We start from the raw sequence: 25,741 nt of genomic DNA, 5'->3' as shown, positions 1-25,741 counted from the left end.
CTTTTTGCCAGTAAAAGATTGAGCAGAATTTGCAGTGACTATACTCTCCCCCAAAGCAGGTCTAGTGACCAAAACGCTATTTGTTTGTGAGTGTCGGGTGTGTGCTTTTACCATAACACTGGATCCTTGTGTTGTCAAGCTAAGTGGTTGCTTTTTTTTTTCATTTACTTTTGTCTATTTTTGATTGTTTATAGAATGCTGGAGTTATAAAGATTTTATGAGGAACAGTGAGGTAAATGATTGAGGAATGATTAAAAAAAAAGCTTGGACTTGAAATGGCTGTGCGCTGTAAGAGGGCCAATAGCTTGCTTTGTGGGCATCTGATGCCTCTGTTTCCTCTTTTTAAGTGAATGCTTTGAAAGCATGAGTTTGAAGTATATTGAAATTAAAAATTAATACAAATAAAGGTTTTTGTTTTGGAAATAAATTTATTTTTGAACACGATATGTTCTAGGTACGAGATGATTAAACATTGCCACATTGGTAATACTCTTGTTCTTGTCTTGGGACTAATTGGGTTTCTGCCAGGTACTTGTGACCTGGATTGGCCACCATTCGAAGCTGGATACTGGACTAAATGAATTGTTAGTCTGACCCAGTATGGCTATTATGTGCTTAATGTGTTATTCTGCTACGTATATTCAGTGCTGGTGCCCGGCCATGGCCCAGCATAGTTTTCATTGCTGGCAGAGAGGTCTCCAAGAGAGACCTGTTTGCCAGCAATGAAAATTCCAAACTGTAGCGCATCCTCTACTTAGTTGGTGCGGGATACCCTAGTAATTCCATAGATAGATGGATTCGTGAATAGACGGATGGAGTGGACTTCGAAGGTAGAAAAGCAGTGAAACTGAGGTGATAGGAGAGGCTGAAAGGTGAGAGTAGTAGCCCAACACCACCTCCACAGCCAACCGGGTGAGGAGTATGGGGGGGAAAAAGGCAACCTCTATGGCACAGGGCCGCAGCTGAAGTAGAGTGTTAAGACAAAGGCAAGTCCCAGGGCAAGCAGATGGAGTGTACGAGAGAGAAAGAGGTTGTGAATGTAGGAAAGTTTGTTACAGACAGAGCACCTGAGAAAAGGAGAGAGTAGATGAACAGAAATTAGATTGGAGACATTGCTGTGTGACCTTGAGGAATAGATTGAGGGCTGATGTGGAGGACCAGGATTGGGATTGATATCCCCAGCAGAGAGCAGGAAAAAGAAGCAAGAGAGTATGGAGAAGAGTAGAAGAGGCATGACGACAGTGACAAAGATGAGGTGTACTCAGACAGAATAGAGATGGTTGAATTAAAGGAAGGAAATGTTGAAGGCTGAGAAGAAGGGAGAAGACAAAAGGGATGGTGAGATGATGAAAGCAGAATGTGGGCAACGTGTTCCTACAGTATACAGTGGTTTCAGATGAAGAATGAGATTGGGAAGGGAAAGTGCCAAGAAGAGGAACAGTACTGGAGCCAAAAGAATAGCAGAGAGAAAGTGTAAAAAGTTGGAGTGAAGGCCCTGGAAGGATCAGGTGGACCCGGGAGTCACCCCTGACTAGGTTTTGAGGATATGCAAGTCCTCCACAGCACCTGGAAGGCAGTAGGAGGAAGCACTGGGCACCTGGAGCAAAGGCCCTGGAAGGATCGGGGTGGACCTAGGAGGCACCCCGAACTAGGCTGTGAGGATATGCAGATGGGGCTGCAAGCCCTCCACAGCACCTGGAAGGCAGCAGGATGAAGCGCTGGGCACCTGGGTCAAAAGCCCTGGAAGGATCGGGGTGGACCTGGGAGTCACCCTGGACTAGACTGTGAGGATATGCAGATGAGCTGCAAGTCCTCCACAGCACTTGGAAGGCAGGTGCTGTGGAGGACAAGGGCTTCTTTCTTCATTCCAGTCACAGATTGCTAGCTGTCACAGCATATGGACATTCAGCAGCACTTGGTCTCCATTCTAAGACTACCATAGCCTATTCAGGGTGTATTAGTTGCTGCTAGAAAACAGTCTACCTGTGGTTTTCTATCTGGTGTTTTCTTTTGTGGCCATGACTCCATTCACTGTCTTTTTAAAGACCAGCTCATACTCTTTTCACAAGAAGCATCATCGATGATAAACGTGATCATCAAGTATACGCACCAACACTCCTGAGGCAGGCATGCATAACATGGTTCCATGTCAAGCCAGTATTAATAAATATTTTTAATTCCATTCTGGCGTCCTGAGTCTGTTTCTGAAGAGCCTGGTCCAGTTCTCACTCCTTGTTCCTGGACTCTGTTCACCTCATGGGATCTTCATGTTCTTTCCACCTTCTCCACTGTCTGACACCATTTTCTGCTACTTCTCTCTCATATGGGACACCAGACATCTTCTGTCGGACTACTTTTCATCAGTCCCTTGTCTTATGTTCCAGTTGACAATCGTCCAGCTTCCCTAATTCCTTTTATTTCTTGGCTCATGAGAGCTGCTTCATGTCAAAACCACTGTGTCAGAAGCCTCCTGTTATCGGACCACAGCATCTTCTAGCATCTCTTATGAATTTGCTGTTTACAGTAAGACAATAGTGTCTACTTTGCTTAAACACCTTACTTGGAAAGTACTTCAAACCTTATTTACCTATCAATCATTCAGTGGTAATACCTTTCAACCTACACAAGGAAATAGTGCTCTCTTAATTTAGTCAAAGCTTCATTCCATGTGAGAAAACTCTTGGTACCCTACTCTATAAATGGGCTCTCTGTTACTAGTTCAGAGGAATTGAATCCCATCAGAAAGTCTGCGCGGCTCTTTGTCATTTTTGATCCCATCAGAACTGGCATAGGCACTAAAAAAAAAGTCTTTAGCAAATTGGATCCACATGTAATTTTATCCATTTCTCATGTGGGTAGTGCTCCTGTAAACACTAAAATAAAATCTCTTTGAACCAGAGCCACAGCAGTTCTCCTGAAATATGTTTTGTTGGTTATTGTTTGTAAAACAGTGACCTGGTCCTCGCCCCATACCTTTACCTTGCAGTATTGCATGGACTGGTCCACAGTTTGACACTACATTTGGTTGAGGTGCTGAGTATTCTATGCAATATTGCAATGCTCACACTGCAGGCTGTTCCTGAAAAATGGACAGTACCTAAAAAAATACACACAGAGAAGCTAGACAAGGACCTGATAGAAGATATTCAAAATATTGGTATGAAAGGGGAGGTGCTGCTGTTGGAAGATTTCAACTTGTCTGATGTGGATTGGAACGTCCCGTCTTCAGAATTGGAAAGAAGTAAGGAGATTGTGGACGCCTGTCAAGAGTGCCTTTCTCAGACAAATGATGACTGAACCCACGAGGGGCCGATGCTAGATCTAGTGTTCATAAATGGAGGAAGTCTTTCCAATATCCAGTTGTGCACCCACCTATATAATAGTGATCATCACACCATATAGTTTGATATAAGGGCAAAGGTGGAGTGCGTATGCACAAAACTCACTGGATTTCAGATGTACTAATTTTGATAAAATGGGGGAATACATGAAGGAGGAGCTGTTGGCACGGGAAGGCGGAGAACTGGAAAATCAGTGGTCAAAGCTAAAGGCTGCTATAAATATGGCAACTGATCTTTATGCAAGGAAAATAAACAAAAACGAGAAATAGGAAGCCTATATGGTTCTCCAAACAAATGGCTGAAAAAATAAGAGCAAAAGAGGCTTTGTTCAAGAAATACAAAAGAACGCAACGAGAGGATCAAGGGAAAGATTATTGGATTAAACTCAAAGAAGTGAAGAGGGAAATACGGCTAGCGAAAGCACAAGCAGAAGAAAAAGTGGCTAAAGATCTAAAGAGAGGTAACAAGACCTTTTTTAGATATATTGGACAAGGGAGAAAAGATAGGAATGAAATTGCAAGACTGAAAGATAATGAGAATGGCTATGTGGAGACTGAGGAGGATAAAACGAATATGCTAAACAATTACTTCTCTTCGACGTTCACGGAAGAAAGTCCTGAAGAAGGACCGTGTTCGGCTGCCGAGGGAACATCCTGGGAATGGAGTGGATACTACGTCGTTTACGGAAGAAAGAGTTTATAAACAGCTGGAAAAGAAAATAAGATACTTTTTTTTATTGGACATAACATTTCCTGATTAGCTTTCGAAGGTTGCCCTTCTTCGTCAGATCGGAAATAAGCAAATGTGGTAGCAGGTAGTATATATAAGAGAAACATCAAAGCATTACTTTGACAGTCTGACAGAGTGGGAGGGTGGGGGTATGCATGGGGACATCAAAGCATTTCATTGATATTCTAACAGGATGGTATGGGAAGGTGAGAGGAGGGTGATAAACAGAGAAATACAACTTTATGGTTTATAATGGGCTAGAAAACCCAGATCCTTAAGTCCTGTCTGTTGGGTGTCAAAATATTCAATCATTCTGACTTCAAAGGTCTTACGTTCTTGTATTGTTTTAAAGTTGCCTTTCAGGATTCTCACTGTGAAATCACTGGTGCAGTGTTCTGTCTTAAGCATCTGGCCTGTTTCTCAATGGATGCTATATTGGAGAAACAGGCCAGATGCTTATGACAAAATTCAATCTGCACAGACATCACGTAAAAATAGCCAGTGCCAGTCAGGCCCCCACCCCTGTGGGCCAACACTTTACAAGACCAGAACACTGCACCAGTGATTTCACAGTGAGAATCCTGAAAGGCAACTTTAAAATAATACAAGAACGTAAGACCTTTGAAGTCAGAATGATTGAATATTTTGACACCCAACAGACAGGACTTAAGGATCTGGGTTTTCTAGCCCATTATAAACCATAAAGTTGTATTTCTCTGTTTATTTCTCTATTTATCACCCTCCTCTCACCTTCTCACACCATCCTGTTAGAAAATCAATGAAATGCTTTGATGTCCCCATGCATACCCCCACCCTCCCACTCTGTCGGACTGTCAAAGTAATGCTTTGATGTTTCTCTTATATATACTACCTGCTACCACATTTGCTTATTTCCGATCTGACGAAGAAGGGCAACCTTCGAAAGCTAATCAAGAAATGTATTAAGTTATGTCCAATAAAAAAGGTATCATCTTATTTTCTTTTCCATGTTTTATTTTGTTTGATTTCTATTGATAACCTTTAAGAGTGGACTAACACGGCTACCACACCTCTCTACTTAAACAGCTGGAGAATCTGAAGGTGGACAAAGCAATGGGGCCGGATGAGATACATCCCAGCATACTGAGAGAGCTTAGAGAGGTCCTAGCAGGACCTCTTAAAGATTTATTTAATGGATCTTTAGAGACGGGAGAGATTGCGCAAGATTAGTGTCGAGCGGATGTGGTCCCTCTTTACAAAAGTGGAGACAGGGAAGAAATGGGAAACTACAGACCAGTAAGTCTCACATCAGTAGTAGGAAAAATAATGGAGTCGCTGCTGAAAGAAAGGATAGTTAACTTTCTAGAAGCCAACGGGTTACAGGACCTGAGGCAATATGACTTTACCAAAGGAAAATCCTACCAAATGAATCTTATTGACTTCTTTGACTGGGTGACCAAAGAACTGGGTGAAGGACTTGCACTAGATGTAATCTACTTGGATTTCAGCAAAGCCTTTGATAAGGTCCCCCACAGAAGACTCGTGAATAAGCTGAAAGGGTTGAACTTGGGACTGAAAGTGGTGAACTGGATAGGAAACTGAGGGTGGTGGTAAACTGAATCCGCTCGGAGGAAAGGAAGGTGAGCAGTGGAGTTCCTCAAGGGTCTGTGCTGGGGCCAATTTCTGGTTAATATATTTGTGGGAGATATTGCCGAAGGGTTGGAAGGAAAGGTTTGCCTTTTAGCGGATGACATGAAGGTAGCCAATAGCGTGAATACCCTGGAGGGAGTAGAAACAATGAGAAGGGATCTCCAAATGTTAGAAGAATGGTCGAAGGTCTGGCAGTTAAAATTTAATTATATATATATATATCCCCAAGAGGAATATGTGGTAGTGTCACAGATGGAACCATCATCGCAGATTAGATGTTCCGCCTCCTTATAGTGTATGTACATACATCAAAGCCAACCAAAACATTTTGGCATATAAATGTTGTTGCATTGTAACATTTAAATATTTAGATATTGCAGGTGAAATACCTGCTACATTCAACTAAACCGAGAAACAAAGCTACATATGCATCATACTGCAGGTACTGCTGTTGTTAAATTGCATAAATTAAACCATAGGGAGATACATAATGATTAGTGTCACAGGTCTTTAAATCCCCACATATCCAAAGACTACGAAAAGTGATACTAGACTTTAACATATACCACAATATAGTCACTTCCCTTGAGGATATACCATGCTTGTGCTTCATAAATACCACTCATAATCCATTCATTCTGATCATTCTTGCCAACTCAGTGAAAATTCCCTTTAACTCTGGCCAAGTTTCACATGTCTTCATCAGAAAGGGAAAGAAACAATACTTTAAACCAATAACGGACACCAAACCCTGAGTGGATTCGCATCTGGAATCCTGTTAAAGTACGTTACTCAGCACACTCGTCTCAGGAACTAAACCGAGCCCCAGAGAACTCCTTCCAGGCAGCCTAGCCCCCCAAACACAGGAATCACAGTTTCAGAGAGAGAGAGAGAAAAAAGTACCCAGCAAAAATAGAGCACAAATTGCAGTTTTTAGGTAATAGGATAATAGACAGAAAGGTTTAAAGAGGACACACCCTAGTATAACAGCGGGTTTTTTTCTTTTTTGTGTAAGTTTAGATAGACGAGTTACAGATTCAGAAAAGATTTTAGGTCACTGGCAGCTTCTGCCAACCTCACAAACCAAACCAGCTCAGAAATCCTCTTCTCACCCACAGGTCAGGCAGTCCTCCCCCTTTCTCCTCTTTATGTAGTCTTTAAACTACTGGACTGCATACAATTACCCCCTCCTCCCACCTGGTGCTAAGATCCCTGCTGGAATCCTATCTGTTAAGGTACATTACTCAGCACACTGGTCTTGGGAACTAAACCCAGCCCCAGAGAACTCCTTCCAGGCAGCCCAGCCCCCAATCACAGGAATCAGAGTTTCAGAGAAAAAGAAAAAAGTACCCAGCAAAAATATAGCACAAATTGCAGTTTTTAGGCAATAGGATAACAGACAGGTTTAAAGAGGACACGTTTTTTTTTTCTGTTTTGTGTAAGTTTAGATACATGAATTATAGATTCAGAAAAGATTTTAGATCACTGACAATGAGTTTATCTTGTTGGGCAGACTGGATGGACTGTACAGGTCTTTATCTGCCGTCATTTACTATGTTACTATGAAATGAGTAGCCCTGTGCTGGGAGTCACTCACTTGTATGCCTGATTCAGCCCTACTTGATGATGGAAAATGCTTATCACTCACCTATAGCAGGTATATTCTGTAGACAGCAGAATTGATAAGGCACACGTGAGTGATTACACTGGAGAACTGTCCCATCCCAATGGGATGTTCTGAATATGTTCATTCTCTGCCACGAGCAGCATACTCCTCAGTTTCATAGCACAAGAATTAACACAACTCTTGGGGAGATAGGAGGGATTGTGAGCTTGATCGTGCATTTGATCCATCCCTGTTGTCTAGGGATGAGCAACAATGTCTTTTCTGGCAGTAAGTAAGATTTGGAAGAAGCATTATTTCGGTACTGTGCTCTAGTTCCTCATAGCGTCCTGTAGATTTTGTTGGTGGAATACTATTGAGATTTGACTGCCTTTATGAAAAGATTGACCGAAGGTCATGTATTGTACACAGTTGTGGAAAGGTCCCAGATATTTACTCAAAAGAAACAGAAATCTTTTGCTTGATGGAAATATGTAAGTGGGAAAATATCTGCTCTTTACAATCTGTATTGCTTTTAAAACAGACATTCTGCCATCAGTTATGATAGACATTCAGGTTATGGGTCACAAATCTTCTTGAGAATGTAAAGGAACAGCTTACAGACATGCCTGGTGGTGAAAAAGCTAAGACAAAAAAAATAGTGGGGCTTTCAAAAGATTTTCATTGTACACTTTAGACTTCGTCTAAGTGTCATACCAAACACTCCATATATCTTGAAGATTTCACAATGAATCTCTTAGGAAGCAGTGTTCCCCCCCCCCCCCCCTCCCAAACAAGGATCAATAGTTCATTGTGACCAAAGAAGTTGTAAGCCCCCATATTGCTACCTAGTCAAAACAGAGTGGGTTGGTGACTTGATATAAGATCTATAATTTCAATCTCTATTTTAGAAAACTTCCCTGTGAAAGGGAGGTTGTGGTTTTTTGTGAAGACCACTGAAATCAATTGATAACTGGTCTTCTGGATGTTGGAAGAAGGCTACATATTACATCTGTTGAAAATCCTTTGTAATTGCTCACCCAAAGGAAGCAGTAGCACTCACAGAATACCAGAACCTGCTGTGGTTGTGAAGCGGAAAAATGTATACTCATCTTCGGTGCTGATGGGAGGGAATGCAATGCAGAAACATTGGGTAGAGGCTGAGATGTCTCAGCATCACTCCCCATCCAATTGTGACACTGATGTCAGTATCCTCAAAGTGCTTTCGAAGCTAGGACTACTCAGTCTCCATGCCATTGGAGAGGGTATGACATCTTCAACAGTGTCGCTATTGAGAGTAGATGTAGACCAGCCAATACTTAAGACCTATGCTCTACCCAAAAGGAGTGCCTCAACACTTCGGTCTAAAGGGGGCTGGGAATAGAGATTGGCTGCACCTATGTCCATTTCCAGGGATTTGAGGAAAGAATGTTTTCTGATGCACAAGGAATCCTCAGTGCCCTGAAACTGCAGAAGACTTGACCGAGCACCCATTGGTGTGAGACAGGCAGAGACTGATGTCACCAACTGATTTCTTCTTTGAGTCTCAATCAGAGCACTTATGGAGTTCTGAGGAGGAGCTAGGGAGTTTCTTCGAGAGGTTCACTGGTCGCCCTTCAGATCCATCCCTACTACATGAGAAATGCAAATCTCCACCAGAGGAGCTGTGTTTCATTGATTTTGTTGCAGAAATGGCTCAGACCATCCCATTTCAATTAGAGATAAGGAGCCCAGAGCAGCAGCATTGAATATCCTCCAATTCCTCGATTTCCCCTCCTCTCCAAGAAGGCTGTGACTGTGGCCGTTCATAGAATTCTGAAGGATGTACAGATGATAATGTAAGGGACTCCCCTCTCTTTATTTCCTGGTGTAGAATCTACTCTCAAGTGTAGTCAGCAATAAATCTCAATGCAAACTTGACACTTGCCCTACCAGCCTAATAAGATCCACACCCAAACAATTCAAACAAGACCTCACGAACCAAATAAACTTTAGACTCATAAATGGGCTCTTCCCCATGGAAAATGGAAACATCTTACTCACTCCTCTGCCTAAAGATACCAAGAAAAGCACAATGGACTTAACCAACTACCGACCAGTCGCTTCCATCCCACTCACAACAAAATTGATGGAAGGCATAGTGACGAAACAACTCACGGAATACCTGACCAAACACTCAATTCTACATGAGTCTCAATCAGGATTTCGATCAAATCATAGTACTGAAACTGTACTAGTGACGGCAATGAACACATTCAAAACAACGATCGCAACTGGCAAGAACATACTCATTCTACAATTTGATATGTCTAGTGCCTTCGACATGGTGGATCATGGAATACTATTACACCTACTAGAGTACTTCGGAATCGGAGGCCCAGTTCTCAAATGGTTTGAAGGATTCCTCACCACCAGATCCTACCAAGTAATAACGAATACGGACAGATCACCACCTTGGAGACCAGAATGCGGAGTGCCCCAAGGATCCCCCCTCTCACCAACTATCTTCAACCTAATGATGACACCACTAGCCAAACTCCTAGCCAACCAAAACCTTAACCCATACATATATGCCGATGATGTTACGATCCATATCCCGTTCAAAAGCGACTTAAATGAAATAACCAACGAGATCAACCAGAGTTTCCAGACTATGCACTCTTGGGCGGACTCATTCAAGCTAAAACTCAACGCAGAAAAAACTCAATGTCTAGTTCTCACCTCCCAATACAATACAAACAACTACCCTACCATAACCACACCCTACTGCACACTTCCTATCTCAGAAAATCTGAAAATCCTTGGAGTCACAATTGACCGAAACCTCACTCTCGACACCCACGCGAAGAACACGACAAAAAAATGTTCCAATCAATGTGGAAACTCAAAAGAATAAAACCTTTCTTCCCAAGAAACATCTTCCGCACCCTAGTACAGTCACTAGTAATAAGCCACTTGGACTACTGTAACGCTCTGTACGCAGGCTGCAAAGAACAGACCATCAAGAAACTCCAGACAGCCCAGAACACCGCCGCCAGACTCATTTTGGGAACACCTAAATACGAAAGTGCGAAACCCCTCAGAGAGAAACTGCACTGGCTCCCGCTCAAGGAACGTATTGAGTTCAAGATCTGCACGACTGTACACAAAATCATTCATGCAGATGCCCCACTCTATATGCTAAACCTAGTGGACCTACCGCCCAGGAATGCCCAAAAATCGGCCCGCAGATTCCTCAACCTGAACTTCCCCAGCTGTAAAGGAATGAAATACAAACAGGCGTATGCTACCACCTTTGCGTACAAAAGCACACAATATTGGAACGCACTACCCATGGCCCTGAAAACCATAACCAATCTAACAAGCTTTCGCAAAGCTCTGAAAACACATCTCTTCAACAGAGCCTACAAAATTCACCCTCAATGAAACATATCATTCCGCAAACTACATAAGGCACCTACAACACCTCTCACACGACCTTACCTAACGCCTTTCCATCTGAATTCCTCTTTCACCTCAGCTTATGATTGACTGTTTTTGTTCTTTCAAATCATGTAACAACGTTTTCATTTTCCATACTCTGTAAGCCTGCAAAAAGGTGGGAAAATGTGGGGTACAAATACAATAAATAAATAAAGATAACACACTTTTGGGATGTTATTAGGGTACCTGACAGTATGAATTCTGAAAGAAATGAGTCCCAAATTAGACTAACGTTAGTGAATTGTCGGAAGCAAATCTGTTCCCCTTTATCCTTAGATCCAAGTTCACTGCACCCAAAATAATAGAACTAATGCCACACACAAAGCAGATACTAATATAAGAAAGACAGGAATAAAGACTAAGCCAGTCTCATCACTTAAATAGCTCAGAGTAAACACACAAATCCCTAGATGGAATTCTAATCCAGTCAGGCTACTTTGTCGCCACAGAGCACTAATACAAAGGTACAGACCGCCCAAAACACGGCTGCCAGACTAATATTTGAAAAAACACGTTTTGAAAGTGCCAAACCCCTCTGAGAAAAACTACGTTGGCTCCCAATAAAAGAACGTATTGCCTTCAAAATCTGCACCATGGTTCATAACATTATCTACGGCAAAGCCCCAGGATATATGACAGGGCTCATAGACCTGCGAACCAGAAACACAATCAGATCAACAAGAACATACCTAAATCTTCACTACCCAAGCTGCAAAGGACTTAAATACAAATCAACTTACACAACCAGCTTTTCCTACATAAGCACACAACTATGGAATGCACTACCAAAAGCAGTGAAAACAATATACGACCATCTGAATTTCAGGAAATCACTATAAACCTACCTATTCAAAAAAAGTATACTCTACTGAGGGAAGGAGTGGCCTAGTGGTTAGGGTGGTGGACTTTGGTCCTGGGGAACTGAGGGACTGAGTTTGATTCCCACTTCAGGCACAGGCAGCTCCTTGTTGACTCTGGGCAAGGCACTTAACCCTCCATTGCCCCATGGAAGCCGCATTGAGCCTGCCATGAGTGGGGAAGCGCAGGGTACAAATGTAACATTCTCCGAGGACAAGCAGGCTGCTTGTTCTCACTGATGGGTGACGTCCACGGCAGCCCCTCCAATCGGAATCTTCACTAGCAAAAGCCTTTGCTAGCCATCGTGCGCCGATGCGCACCGCGAATGCGCGGCCGTCTTCCCACCCAAAACCGGCTCGTGCCGGCCAGTCTTCTTTTGTCCGCGCTCGGTACGGTCGTGTTACGCCGTTCGCGCCCCTTAAGTCGACCTCGCGCATCTCTTTGATTTTTGCTAAAAAAAAAAAAAAAAAGGATTTCGGAAGAGGACCTTTTCGGTCTTTTTCCCTTTCCTCTATCTTCAGTTTTTGCCCCGGTAAGTTTTCTTTCGTCTTCGGGGTAGGCCCTTTTCAGACCTCGGGTCGAATTTTTTTCTCCCCCTCTTTTTGGTGCCTACCGCAATTACGAGTTTTGATTTCGCCGGCGTGATTTTTCCGCCCATGTCATCGAAGTCTCCCAGCGGCTTCAAGAAGTGCGCCCGGGTAATCTCGCTCACTGACAGGCACGCGTCGTGTCTTCAGTGTCTGGGGGCTGGGCACCGCCCGCAGGCCTGTAGTCTGTGTGCCCTTTTACAAAAGCGGACTCAGGTAGCGAGATTGGCCCAGTGGAACGTTTTGTTCTCGGGCTCTTCGTCGGCATCGGCACTGAGAGTATCGAGTGCATCGACGTCGACAGCATCCAGACCTCCGTCCTCGACTGCATCGAGGCATCGACCCTCTGCATCGGGGCTGAGACATCGGAAGGCTGCGTCGGCGTCGGTGGTACCTGGACCTCCACTTTTGCTGATGTCGTCGGACGGTGGTGCTTCGACTGGAGTGCAGGTGAGGGCTGTCCATTCCCCTGCTGGTGGCGGTGAGCCTTCGGGTGGGTCTCCCCCTATCCTGAGGGCTCCTGCGGTACAGCCCCCCCCCCCCCCCCCCGAGACCGGCCTCGGCCCCGAGGACGCGACGGCTGGATTCTACGTCCTCCTCGTCGGTGCCGGGAAGCTCCGGTGACATGCTTCGTCCCAAGAAGTCGAAGAAGAATCGACACCGGTCCTCTTCCCGTATCGGCACCGAGAGCTCTGGGTCGCCGAGGAAGTCGGCACCCAGTATGCATCGGCACCGAGAGGACCGCTCACCCTCTGTTCAAGAGGTGTCGATGCGCTCCACTATGGACAGCCCGGAACAGCCTCCACGCCCGGAACAGACTCTGACATCAACACCTGCATCGGCTTCCACGTCTTTCTCCACAGCCGCTCTGCACGAGAGTCTCCGGGCCGTTCTCCCAGAGATTCTGGGAGAGCTGTTGCGCCCTTCCCCTCCGGTACCGGGGGTGCTTGCGCCACCGGTACCGTCGAGTGAGGCGCCGGCTGGCCCCTTGCCCGGGGTGAGGTCTCCGACATCGGTGCCGCGTGCGGTACCGACTGCGGTCGCCTCCCAGGAAGGCTCCCCGACGACGTCGGCGGAGGGAGCTTCACCGGTGCGGGCGAGGGAGTCTACTCTCGACGCTCCCACTGTGGCCATGGTTCCACGGAGTCGAGCCGGGCACGGCTTCAGACACAGGTCCGTGAACTTGTGTCTGATACCGAAGGTGAGGCCTCGTGGGAAGAGGAGGAGGACATCAGATATTTCTCTGACGAGGAGTCTGAGGGCCTTCCTTCTGATCCCACTCCCTCCCCTGAAAGGCAGCTTTCTCCTCCTGAGAGTCTGTCTTTCGCGGCCTTTGTCCAGGAGATGTCTACGGCCATCCCCTTCCCGGTGGTTGTGGAGGACGAGCCCAGGGCTGAAATGTTTGAGCTCCTGGACTATCCTTCTCCACCTAAGGAAGCGTCCACAGTACCCATGCATCATGTCCTCAAAAAGACATTGCTGGCAAACTGGACCAAGCCGCTAAGTAATCCCCACATTCCCAAGAAGATCGAGTCCCAGTACCGGATCCATGGGGACCCAGAGCTGATGCGCACTCAGTTGCCTCACGACTCTGGAGTTGTGGATTTGGCCCTAAAGAAGGCTAAGAGTTCTAGGGAGCATGCTTCGGCGCCCCCGGGCAAGGACTCTAGAACCTTAGACTCCTTTGGGAGGAAGGCCTACCATTCTTCTATGCTCGTGGCCAAAATCCAGTCTTACCAGCTCTACACGAGCATACACATGCGGAACAATGTGCGGCAGTTGGCGGGCTTGGTAGACAAGCTCCCCCCTGAGCAAGCCAAGCCATTTCAGGAGGTGGTCAGGCAGCTGAAGGCGTGCAGAAAATTCCTGGCCAGAAGGGTGTACGACACCTTTGATGTTGCGTCCAGGGCCGCTGCTCAAGGTGTAGTGATGCGCAGACTCTCATGGCTGCGTGCCTCTGACCTGGAGAATAGGATCCAGCAGCGGATTGCGGACTCGCCTTGCCGTGCGGATAACATTTTTGGAGAGAAAGTCGAGCAGGTGGTAGAGCAGCTCCACCAGCGGGATACCGCTTTCGACAAGTTCTCCCGCCAGCAGCCTTCAGCTTCTACCTCTACAGGTAGACGATTTTTGGGGGGAAGGAAGACTGTTCCCTACTCTTCTGGTAAGCGTAGGTACAATCCTCCTTCTCGACAGCCTGCGGCCCAGTCTAAGCCCCAGCGCGCTCGCTCTCGTCAGCAGCGTGCGCCTCAGCAAGGCCCCTCAGCTCCCCAGCAAAAGCAAGGGACGAGCTTTTGACTGGCTCCGGCAGAGCATAGCCGACATCCCAGTGTCAGTGCCGGGCGACCTGCCAGTCGGAGGGAGGTTGGAAGTTTTTCACCAAAGGTGGCCTCTCATAACCTCCGATCAGTGGGTTCTTCAAATAGTCCAGCAAGGATACACCCTCAATTTGGCCTCCAAACCTCCAAATTGTCCACCGGGAGCTCAGTCTTACAGCTTCCAACACAAGCAGGTACTTGCAGTGGAACTCTCCGCCCTTCTCAGCGCCAATGCGGTCGAGCCCGTGCCATCCGGGCAGGAAGGGCTGGGATTCTATTCCAGGTACTTCCTTGTGGAAAAGAAAACAGGGGGGATGCGTCCCATCCTAGACCTAAGGGCCCTGAACAAATATCTGGTCAAAGAAAAGTTCAGGATGCTTTCCCTGGGCACCCTTCTTCCCATGATTCAGGAAAACGATTGGCTATGCTCTCTGGACTTGAAGGACGCCTACACGCACATCCCGATACTGCCAGCTCACAGACAGTATCTGCGATTTCAGCTGGGCACACGTCACTTCCAGTACTGTGTGCTACCCTTTGGGCTCGCCTCTGCGCCCAGAGTGTTCACGAAGTGCTTGGCTGTAGTAGCAGCGGCACTTCGCAGGCTGGGGGTGCACGTGTTCCCATATCTCGACGATTGGCTGGTGAAGAGCACATCCGAGGCAGGAGCTCTACAGTCCATGCAGATGACTATTCGCCTCCTGGAGCTACTGGGGTTTGTGATAAATTATCCAAAGTCCCACCTTCTTCCAGTGCAGAAACTCGAATTCATAGGAGCTCTGCTGGACTCTCGGACGGCTCGCGCCTATCTCCCAGAGACGAGAGCCAACAACTTGTTGTCCCTGGTCTCGCGGGTGCGAGCGTCCCAGCAGATCACAGCTCGGCAGATGTTGAGATTGCTGGGCCACATGGCCTCCACAGTTCATGTGACTCCCATGGCCCGCCTTCACATGAGATCTGCTCAATGGACCCTAGCTTCCCAGTGGTTTCAGGCTGCTGGGGATCTAGAAGACGTGATCCACCTGTCCACGAGTTTTCTCAAATCCCTGTATTGGTGGACGATTTGGTCCAATTTGACTCTGGGACGTCCTTTCCAAATTCCTCAGCCACAAAAAGTGCTGACCACGGATGCGTCTCTCCTGGGGTGGGGAGCTCATGTCGATGGGCTTCACACCCAAGGAAGCTGGTCCCTCCAGGAACGCGATCTGCAGATCAATCTCCTGGAGTTACGAGCGGTCTGGAACGCTCTGAAGGCTTTCAGAGATCGGCTGTCCCACCAAATTATCCAAATTCAGACAGACAACCAGGTTGCCATGTATTACATCAACAAGCAGGGGGGCACCGGGTCTCGCCCCCTGTGTCAGGAAGCCGTCAGCATGTGGCTCTGGGTTCGCCGTCACGGCATGGTGCTCCCAGCCACATATCTGGCAGGCGTAAACAACAGTCTGGCCGACAGGTTGAGCAGGATTATGTAACCTCACGAGTGGTCGCTCAATTCCCGTGTAGTGCGACAGATCTTCCAGGTGTGGGGCACCCCCTTGGTAGATCTCTTCGCATCTCGAGCCAACCACAAAGTCCCTCAGTTCTGTTCCAGGCTTCAGGCCCACAGCAGACTGGCATCGGATACCTTCCTCCTGTACTGGGGGGAGGGTCTGCTGTATGCTTATCCTCCCATACCTCTGGTGGGGAAGACTTTGTTGAAACTCAAGCAAGACCGAGGCACCATGATTCTGATTGCTCCTTTTTGGCCGCGTCAGATCTGGTTCCCTCTTCTTCTGGCGTTGTCCTCCGAAGAATCGTGGAGATTGGAGTGTTTTCCGACCCTCATCACACAGGACGAAGGGGCGCTTCTGCATCCCAACCTCCGGTCTCTGGCTCTCACGGCCTGGATGTTGAGAGCGTAGACTTTGCCTCTTTGGGTCTGTCAGAGGGTGTCTCCTGCATCTTGCTTGCTTCCAGGAAAGATTCCACTATGAGGAGTTACTTCTTTCTATGGAGGAGGTTTGCCGTCTGGTGTGACAGCAAGGCCCTAGATCCTCGCTCTTGTCCTACACAGACCCTGCTTGAATACCTTCTGCACTTGTCTGAGTCTGGTCTCAAGACCAACTCTGTAAGGGTTCACCTTAGTGCAATCAGTGCATACCATTACCGTGTGGAAGGTAAGCCGATCTCAGGACAGCCTTTAGTTGTTCGCTTAATGAGAGGTTTGCTTTTGTCAAAGCCCCCTGTCAAACCTCCTACAGTGTCATGGGATCTCAATGTCGTTCTCACTCAGCTGATGAAACCTCCTTTTGAGCCACTGAACTCCTGCCATCTGAAGTACTTGACCTGGAAGGTCATTTTCTTGGTGGCAGTTACTTCAGCTCGTAGAGTCAGTGAGCTTCAGGCCCTGGTAGCCCAGGCCCCTTACACCAAATTTCATCATAACAGAGTAGTCCTCCGCACTCACCCTAAGTTCTTGCCAAAGGTTGTGTCGGAGTTCCATCTGAACCAGTCAATTGTCTTGCCAACATTCTTTCCCCGTCCTCATTCCTGCCCTGCTGAACGTCAGCTGCACACATTGGACTGCAAGAGAGCATTGGCCTTCTACCTGGAGCGGACACAGCCCAACAGACAGTCCGCCCAATTGTTTGTTTCTTTTGATCCCAACAGGAGGGGAGTGGCTGTGGGGAAATGCACCATATCCAATTGGCTAGCAGATTGCATTTCCTTCACTTACGCCCAGGCTGGGCTGGCTCTTGAGGGTCATGTCACGGCTCATAATGTTAGAGCCATGGCAGCGTCGGTAGCCCACTTGAAGTCAGCCACTATTGAAGAGATCTGCAAGGCTGCGACGTGGTCATCTGTCCACACATTCACATCTCATTACTGCCTGCAGCAGGATACCCGACGCGACAGTCGGTTCGGGCAGTCAGTGCTTCAGAATCTGTTCGGGGTTTAGAATCCAACTCCACCCCCCTAGGCCCATGTTTATTCTGTTCCAGGCTGCACTCTCAGTTAGTTGGATAAATTGTTAGGTCAATCTCAGTTATGTCCTCGCCGTTGCGAGGCCCAATTGACCATGGTTGATGTTTTGAGTGAGCCTGGGGGCTAGGGATACCCCATCAGTGAGAACAAGCAGCCTGCTTGTCCTCGGAGAAAGCGAATGCTACATACCTGTAGAAGGTATTCTCCGAGGACAGCAGGCTGATTATTCTCACAAACCCGCCCGCCTCCCCTTTTGGAGTTGTGTCTTCCCTTCTCTTTGTCTTGCTACATATGAGACTGGCCGGCACGAGCCGGTTTCGGGCGGGAAGACGGCCACGCATGCGCGGTGCGCATCGGCGCGCGAGGGCTAGCAAAGGCTTTTGCTAGTGAAGATTCCGATTGGAGGGGCTGCCGTGGACGTCACCCATCAGTGAGAACAATCAGCCTGCTGTCCTCAGAGAATACCTTCTACAGGTATGTAGCATTCGCTAAAAATAAATAAAATCCTGAACCCTGCTACACAACTATATAAAGTAACTAATGGACCTAACACAATCTTCTCCTCTCTGTGATTCCCAAATGTGTCTGTAACACATGTATCTTATTCTACCATTATACCACTTTGTATTTGTTCTCTACCAGCTTGGCATATGCCTATGGTATTATGTAAGCCGCATTGAGCCTGCAAATAGGTGGGAAAATGTGGGATACAAATGTAACAAATAAATATAAACCTGATGCAGATCTCTAGATAGCAGTGTTCTTCAGATGGGTCAGTCTGGTCCAGACACAAGCCTGCTCCTTGGGTGGGATGTTGATACAGCAGCCACTGTCTTTGATAAGAGCCCTTATTTATAAGGAAATCACAGACTACAGCTGTAATTATGATGCATGTTCTGGCCTTGTGGACAACATCCACGTAACATTGTTATCCCCATTGTTGTGACTTCAGGGGCCACATTATTGACTCTCACCACATTTTGGTAGTCACCTTGATAAAGAGCCAGGGTCTCATAAACAGTATGCAGTTGTGCCAGCCACAGTGTGTCTTCAGTTGCAAGGGTAATTGCAAAAGTCCTTGGCTGTTCTATCCATGACATCAATTTAGAATTACAACCTCGTTATTCTAGTACACTGAGAAACTTGTCAGCAGTCTTTTTCTGTATGAAAGGTTGAGGCTCCCCCAACTCCCTCTTCATTATCTCTTCAGACCCTTGCTGAATTCTTTCACAACAAGGTTCAAAAGATAAACCTTGCTTTCTCTACCTCACCACCTCTCCCTCCACTAGTCCGTTCCCCTCTCTCTCCTTCCCCTCATTCCCTTTCCTCCTTTCCTGAAGTTACTATTGAGGAAACTATACTTCTCCTCTCTTCCTCAAAATGTACCACCTGTTCCTCTGATCCCATTCCCACCCACCTTCTTAATGCCATCTCTCCTGCTCTTATTCCTTTTATATGTCACATTCTCAACCTCTCACTTTCCACTGCGACTGTCCCTGCTGCCTTTAAACATGCTGTGGTCACACCTCTCCTTAAGAAGCCTTCACTCGACCCTACTTGTCCCTCTAATTACCGACCCATCTCCCTCCTTCCTTTTCTCTCCAAATTACTTGAGCGTGCTGTTCACCGCCGCTGCCTTGATTTTCTCTCCTCACATGCTATTCTTGACCCACTACAATCTGGTTTTCGCCCTCTCCACTCAACCTAAACTGCGCTTACTAAAGTCTCCAATGACCTATTACTGGCTAAATCAAGAGGTCAATATTCCATCCTCATTCTTCTTGATCTTTCCGCTGCTTTTGACACTGTCGATCACAGATACTTCTCGATACCCTGTCCTCACTTGGATTCCAGGGCTCTGTCCTTTCCTGGTTCTCTTCCTACCTCTCCCTCCGCACCTTTAGTGTTCACTCTGGTGGATCCTCTTCTACTTCTATCCCCTCTACCTGTTGGCGTACCTCAGGGTTCTGTTCTTGGTCCCCTCCTCTTTTCTATCTACACTTCTTCCCTTGGTTCATTAATCTCATCCCATGGCTTTTCCTACCATCTCTATGCTGATGACTCCCAAATCTACCTTTGTACCCCTGATATCTCACCTTGCATCCAAACCAAAGTTTCAGCGTGCTTGTCTGACATTGCTGTCTGGATGTCTCAACGCCACCTGAAATTAAATATGACCAAAACCGAACTTCTCATTTTCCCCCCCAAACCCACCTCCCCGCTCCCCCTGTTTTCTATTTCTGTTGATGGCTCTATCATTCTCCCTGTCTCCTCAGCTCGAAACCTTGGGGTCATCTTTGACTCTTCTCTCTCCTTCTCTGCTCATATCCAGCAGATTGCCAAGACCTGTCGTTTCTTTCTTTACAACATCTGTAAAATCCACCCCTTTCTTTTGAGCACTCTACCAAAACCCTCATCCACACCCTTGTCACCTCTCGTTTAGACTACTGCAATCTGCTTCTTGCTGGCCTCCCACTTAGTCACCTCTCCCCTCTCCAGTCGGTTCAAAACTCTGCTGCCCGTCTCATCTTCCGCCAGGGTCGCTTTACTCATACTACCCCTCTCCTCAAGACCCTTCACTGGCTCCCTATCCGTTTTCGCATCCTGTTCAAACTTCTTCTACTAACCTATAAATGTACTCACTCTGCTGCTCCCCAGTATCTCTCCACACTCGTCCTTCCCTACACCCCTTCCCGTGCACTCCGCTCCATGGATAAATCCTTCTTATCTGTTCCCTTCTCCACTACTGCCAACTCCAGACTTCGCGCCTTCTGTCTCTCTGCACCCTACGCCTGAAATAAACTTCCTGAGCCCCTACGTCTTGCCCCATCCTTGGCCACCTTTAAATCTAGACTGAAAGCCCACCTCTTTAACATTGCTTTTGACTCGTAACCACTCGCCTCCACCTACCCTCCTCTCTTCCTTCCCGTTCACATTAATTGATTTGATTTGCTTACTTTATTTATTTTTTGTCTATTAGATTGTAAGCTCTTTGAGCAGGGACTGTCTTCTATGTTTGTGCAGCGCTGCGTAAGCCTTGTAGCGCTATAGAAATGCTAAATAGTAGTAGTAGTAGTAGAGATGGAAAGTATGGATCTTTATATTAAAATCAGGTTATTGATGCTGGATAGTGCCATGTATTATAATCCCATATATCTTTGCTATATATATATATATATATATATATAGTGCTTCATAGTGCTTGTTTTGCTCCTATAGAAGAGAGCCATGAGTTCAAAGCCTCACTCCTTAGTGACCCTGTTGGTGTCCTTTGAGAAACTTCTGTTTCAGAATATGATACCTAGCATTCTACCAGCTCTTCATAGGCATGTTCTTGATAAACATTGTGCACTCGTATTTTAGGGGTTTAGGTAGATGGCAAGGTTACTATGGCCAATCAGGTATACAAAATAGTACAAAGTTGTTTTCTTGGCAAGATGGCGACGGAGAGGAAGTCTTGAGGAACGCTCCGGACCACGTACCCTACAAATCCTCAAAAACGAGTTTCGTTTTTTACCCTAACATGCCTAAAAGGAGGGGAAGGCAGAGAACCGGACCCGCGGTTTCTGCCTCACCGGTACCTGGTACTCTGGAACGCTTCCTGGTTCCGGGAACGATGTCGGTTGGCAGTGGAAATTGGTACTGCACCTTATCAACATGTTCAGAATGAGAATTGTCTGTTTCTGGAAATGTCAGAATATGGGAAATGACACATCATTGAAATTGCCTTGTTAGAAACGTTGTTTTCTAACAAGGCATACTCAGTCTGAACAAGTTGTTGTTCAGACTGAGAAGTTAAATTAATGGTATAACTTAATATGGTGCAGATATTGGCTTAGAAAGCATCCAGAATCATGAAGTATCTCATGAGTTAATTATTTTAACTGAGTGGAGGTCTGGATCGAAATGGTAGTTCACAAGATCTTCATCAAATCGGTCCACTTTGGTCATGCCCCATTTGCTGCAGAATGGGACTGGAATGCAGCAGTCTTTTGATCCTTGAGATCAAAAGACAGACTGGCAGCAGATGCTTTGTGGATGAGATTCCTGGTGATTAGATAGGTAAATGTATTGATGAAAAGCCAGAGATACCCATAGTCACTTTCTGTGATCTTTGGGCAAGTCCCTTTGGTCTCCATTGCCTCAGGCACATCTTAGATTGTAAATCCACTTAGGTAACAACATAACTAATGTACATGATAGTAATTTGCCTTGAGCTCTGATCTGCAAAGGGGGAATAACAAAATCTAAAATCCAAATCCATTGAGAGACGTCTCTTCTGTAGGCATATCTCATGTGGCTAAAGTATTAATACAACTGAAAAGGAATCAGAATACTGATCGTTTTAGCTGTCTTTTGGCCAAGAAACCTTTGGTTTACATTTCTTAGGGATTTATTCCTGAGATAATCAATTTGGTCGTTTCCTCAGCATAAATCACTTAGAACCAAGAAGCATTGATTCACCCAAACATCTAGTTTCTGGTCCTCACAGCCTTGGAAGTTGATGGGAATGTAATAGTCTTTTGGTTGCTAAAATGAGTATCTCAAATCCCTTCTGCCACATAGGAATGAAGCTACTAACAGATCTTAGTTAAGCCAGAAATTTGCCATCTATTGTGAGCACTTTTGGATTCATTTCTTGTGTCACATAAAATCTGCTTGAATATCTCCCATACTTTTTAGAGTGTGACCTAGAAATTAACCTCGCTGTAGTTACCACAATATGTAGAAGGAAACTTCATTACTGCCTACTAAAGAAAAGTCAAATGCATGGGGTTTTCTCCCAATAAAAATATTTTCTGCTTATTGGTGGTAGTTCTTGTTGTTGTGTGCTTGTTTTTGTTTTGTTTTTTAATCAGTAGCTCTTAGCTAGAGAGTCAGCTCGTGTGACTCAGTAAACTGCTTGTTTTTAGAGAAAGCAAAGCTAACTGAATCAGGTAGTTGTCTCCAAAGATAGCAGTTCATCAGAAACAAAACTTCCCACCTGCCCTTTTGAATTATTTTTGCAATTTTAATACATGAAATGTGTCCAGTTCCAGAACTTGTGGTACTTGTGATCTGGCTTGGCCACTGTTTGGAAAATAGGGCTAGATGGACCATTGGTCTGACCCAGTATGGTTACTCTTATTTTCTAACTGCAGCACATATGTAGTGGAAAACTTTTGTTTCCAGAAAGCTCTGGAAGATCATGTCCATTTAGCACTCCATGCTGTCACATTGCTCCTTTGTATGATGATGAACTGCTTGTCTTTAGAGAACACCTGTTAAAAAGGTAAGCAACTTCAGTTAATGTTTAAGGCTAAATTAAAAATGTGGGCATTACTACTCTGTAAATAAACTTTTTATAGCCAACATGCATCAGGCAATGAAAATATCACTAGCTGATTCTTATTCTTAATATCTTTTATAATCTTCTTTTTCAAAATGAATAAGGAGGTAACCATAAAGAAAAAGGGTGTCTGGAAATCATGTATTGTGCTGGCAGTGAAAATGAATGTACAGTCATCCTAATATTCCCATTGCCTTTCTCTTTCTTATTCTTTTGACCTGCTACTATTTAAAGCAGATAACTCCAGAAACATCATGGCTACATTTCCACTAAGGTATTGACCTTAAGATAATTTTTCTTTTCCAGACTTGCCATTTGAATCATTGAGCTTTCTATGTCCATTTCCCATTTGTTATTTTATCCTAAGCTTGCAATATGTTTCAGATCTAAAGAAAGAAGCAGTGTGTTTTCTGCCATTTTACCTGCAATTGGCAGTGTTACTAGATGATGGCAGCAAATTAATTCTAGCACTGCAGCTGCATGCTTGTGATAATATCTTAAATTCCAAAATGGTAATGACATAGTTTTGTGTTCGTTTTTCTGCTAAGCATTTCATTTCAAATTCTGATAAACAGGCTTCAGTTGCTTTCACATTTTTTTTTCTCTTGGTTAAAAGTTTGATGAACAGAAGAATGACAAACCTCCATCAGGGTACTTACATGTACCACATATCCCTTGTAATGTGGTCCTTCCCAGGCAAACTCAAATGTGTGTCCTGTTTCATGCTGTATCCTTGTACTTTACAGCGTATCCCATTATTCTTTGTTGTAATTTATATTATCTTTTCTCTTTTTAGGTTCTTGGGGTGTCTATGTTTTAATACCAATTCAGCAATTAAATCTGTGGTGAAGTCGTTTTCTAAGTGGAAGAAGAAATTTTTAAATACAGCGTTGTGGTAGATACAGTGAAATCCTGTACAGATTTTTCTCTAAGGAGAATATGATATGCTTACTAAGATTAAGTGCATTGAGGGGCAGTTTTGTTTGCCTAAAAATTAAAATGTAAAGGACAAGTAAACAGTTTGAGGATAAGCTACATTTTTTCAACAAAATTCAATATTTTATTTATGTGATATCAGTTTTATTTCCAAATCACAAAGTATTCCCTTGGATTTTATTAAATCAAAGACTAATTTGAGAGGGACTCAGTATAAGTACAAACTGTTTTCTTGGGTCTGCTAAATAATACAACCTCTACTGGATATGTTTACATCCATGAACTGAAATGGCTGATATATTGAGTTCTCATCTCAGAATTTTAGAAAAGGAGAATTTTGGAATTTTATTTGAAATTTTTCATATAGCAAAGTTTGTTTGCAGAACATTATGATGGAAAGAAGGAAAGTTACAAGCAGAATGTTAGCGCTTTTTGTTTTTACCTGAAATTTATTTCAGTGTATTTATAATGTTTTTAAAAACAAGTTTCAACAGTCTTTTCAGAAAGAAGTAGAAGTTGTGAACTGCCAGGAGATATCAAAATACTACCATGCTTGCCATTAATAACCCTGAAAGTTTGCTTGTCCTTTAAAACTTGTCTTGTGAAATTCCTTCCAGTAGTGCCACTGTATTTTGTCTCCAAATTAAAGAAGCTTATTGTAGTATGTTTGCTGAAAAATTCTAAACAAAAATTATACAGCTTATTAGAGTGTGGGAATAGGGATCTAAATTTTAAATAAAATTATATATATATATAAATATTAAAAATTGGTGCTGATTTTATAATGCGCAGTTTGTTTAGTTTTTTCTTACTTTTAAATTCCAGCTTAAAATTGAGGTTTCAGAAATATATTGAAAGTTTAACGATGTTTAAAAATAGAAAAAAGTATGAATATTCATGCTTTTAAAATGATTTTTAAATTTGTATTTTATATTGTTTTATTGATCTGTCTTTGCAAGCAGTCTCCAGGTTAAATATACTTCTAACAGGTTATAGTACATTTCCTCTGTATGTAAATTAGTTTGAATAATAGAAGGTTCATTAAAAATAATTATCTTTGGAAGCTAAGCTTTAAACTTCATGTGTGTCCTTTTACAAATAGATCAGTCAAAAAAATAAAAATGGATGTTTGCCATTTTGACATCAACTTTTTGCAAGGCTTGGTCAGCTAGAATCATTTTACGGAAATATTAACTTATGTGTGTTTTTGTCTGTCAGATCATGAGTTATATTATTTGAATCATTCCATGCCTTAATATGCTTGCAATACACACATTTCTTCAATTAGGCTAAACAAGCTTGTTTTTAGATTACAGACATTATAAACATTGGGCTGTGGTAGCCAAAAACCATAGATTATCTAATGGATCATGATAAAATATAATTATTTTAATAATTCGTGGAATAACAAACACATACCAGATCTGCCTAACTTGTTTTTCTTAAATTAATAGTCTCATGTCTGAAAGTACTGCCTGTATTTTTATTTTTCACACCACTGCAATTAATAGAACTGCTGAGAGGACTGTGTATATATGATCTTAAAACAGATTTTTTTTTCTTACTCAAAAGGATTGTTTCTTTGTGACAGCAGTTCTTACAGCTTTGTTTTCAACCAACTAAAAATGTTTATATATTTACCTTAACCTGTTGTCCTCCACATTCTATTGTCCTCTGTACTGTTTTCTGATTTGTATTTATGTCTTGAGACAGTAACTTTTTGAATAAAAGTAAGCCTACTGTATGTTGTACGTTTAATCTTTTTAAATCCACTAGGGAGAACCAAGAAAATAATGAACTACTGAAGATTGAACTATGTGTAAGCAGTGGAATGCCATTGTGCTGCTTTTTAGCTAAATGTGTTCAAATTTAGATTGTCTTTGAGTTAATAAGTTGTTGCTCCTTCCTTCAAGGCAGAAGACAGATATCAGCCATCAGGTTGCGTCTGATTGTTGTGGTCC

At 44.3% G+C, this 25,741-nt stretch overlaps 1 protein-coding gene across 1 annotated transcript in view; it reads left to right on the top strand.

The window, feature by feature from the left end:
* STAG2 (stromal antigen 2) overlaps nt 1–25,524 on the top strand; it is a 583,303-nt gene extending 557,779 nt beyond the window's left edge. The window contains 1 exon segment of the mRNA XM_030209778.1: nt 23,641–25,524. Within this exon segment, the coding sequence (XP_030065638.1) occupies nt 23,641–23,664 (24 nt within the window). The 3' untranslated portion in view covers nt 23,665–25,524.
* Nucleotides 25,525–25,741: the final 217 nt, after the last annotated feature.

Source organism: Microcaecilia unicolor, chromosome 7 (assembly GCF_901765095.1).
Source record: "Microcaecilia unicolor chromosome 7, aMicUni1.1, whole genome shotgun sequence".
NCBI classification, from domain to species: Eukaryota; Metazoa; Chordata; class Amphibia; order Gymnophiona; family Siphonopidae; genus Microcaecilia; species Microcaecilia unicolor.
The sequence above is the reverse complement of the archived record's forward strand: the minus strand, read 5'-3'. Positions and strand labels throughout refer to the sequence as shown.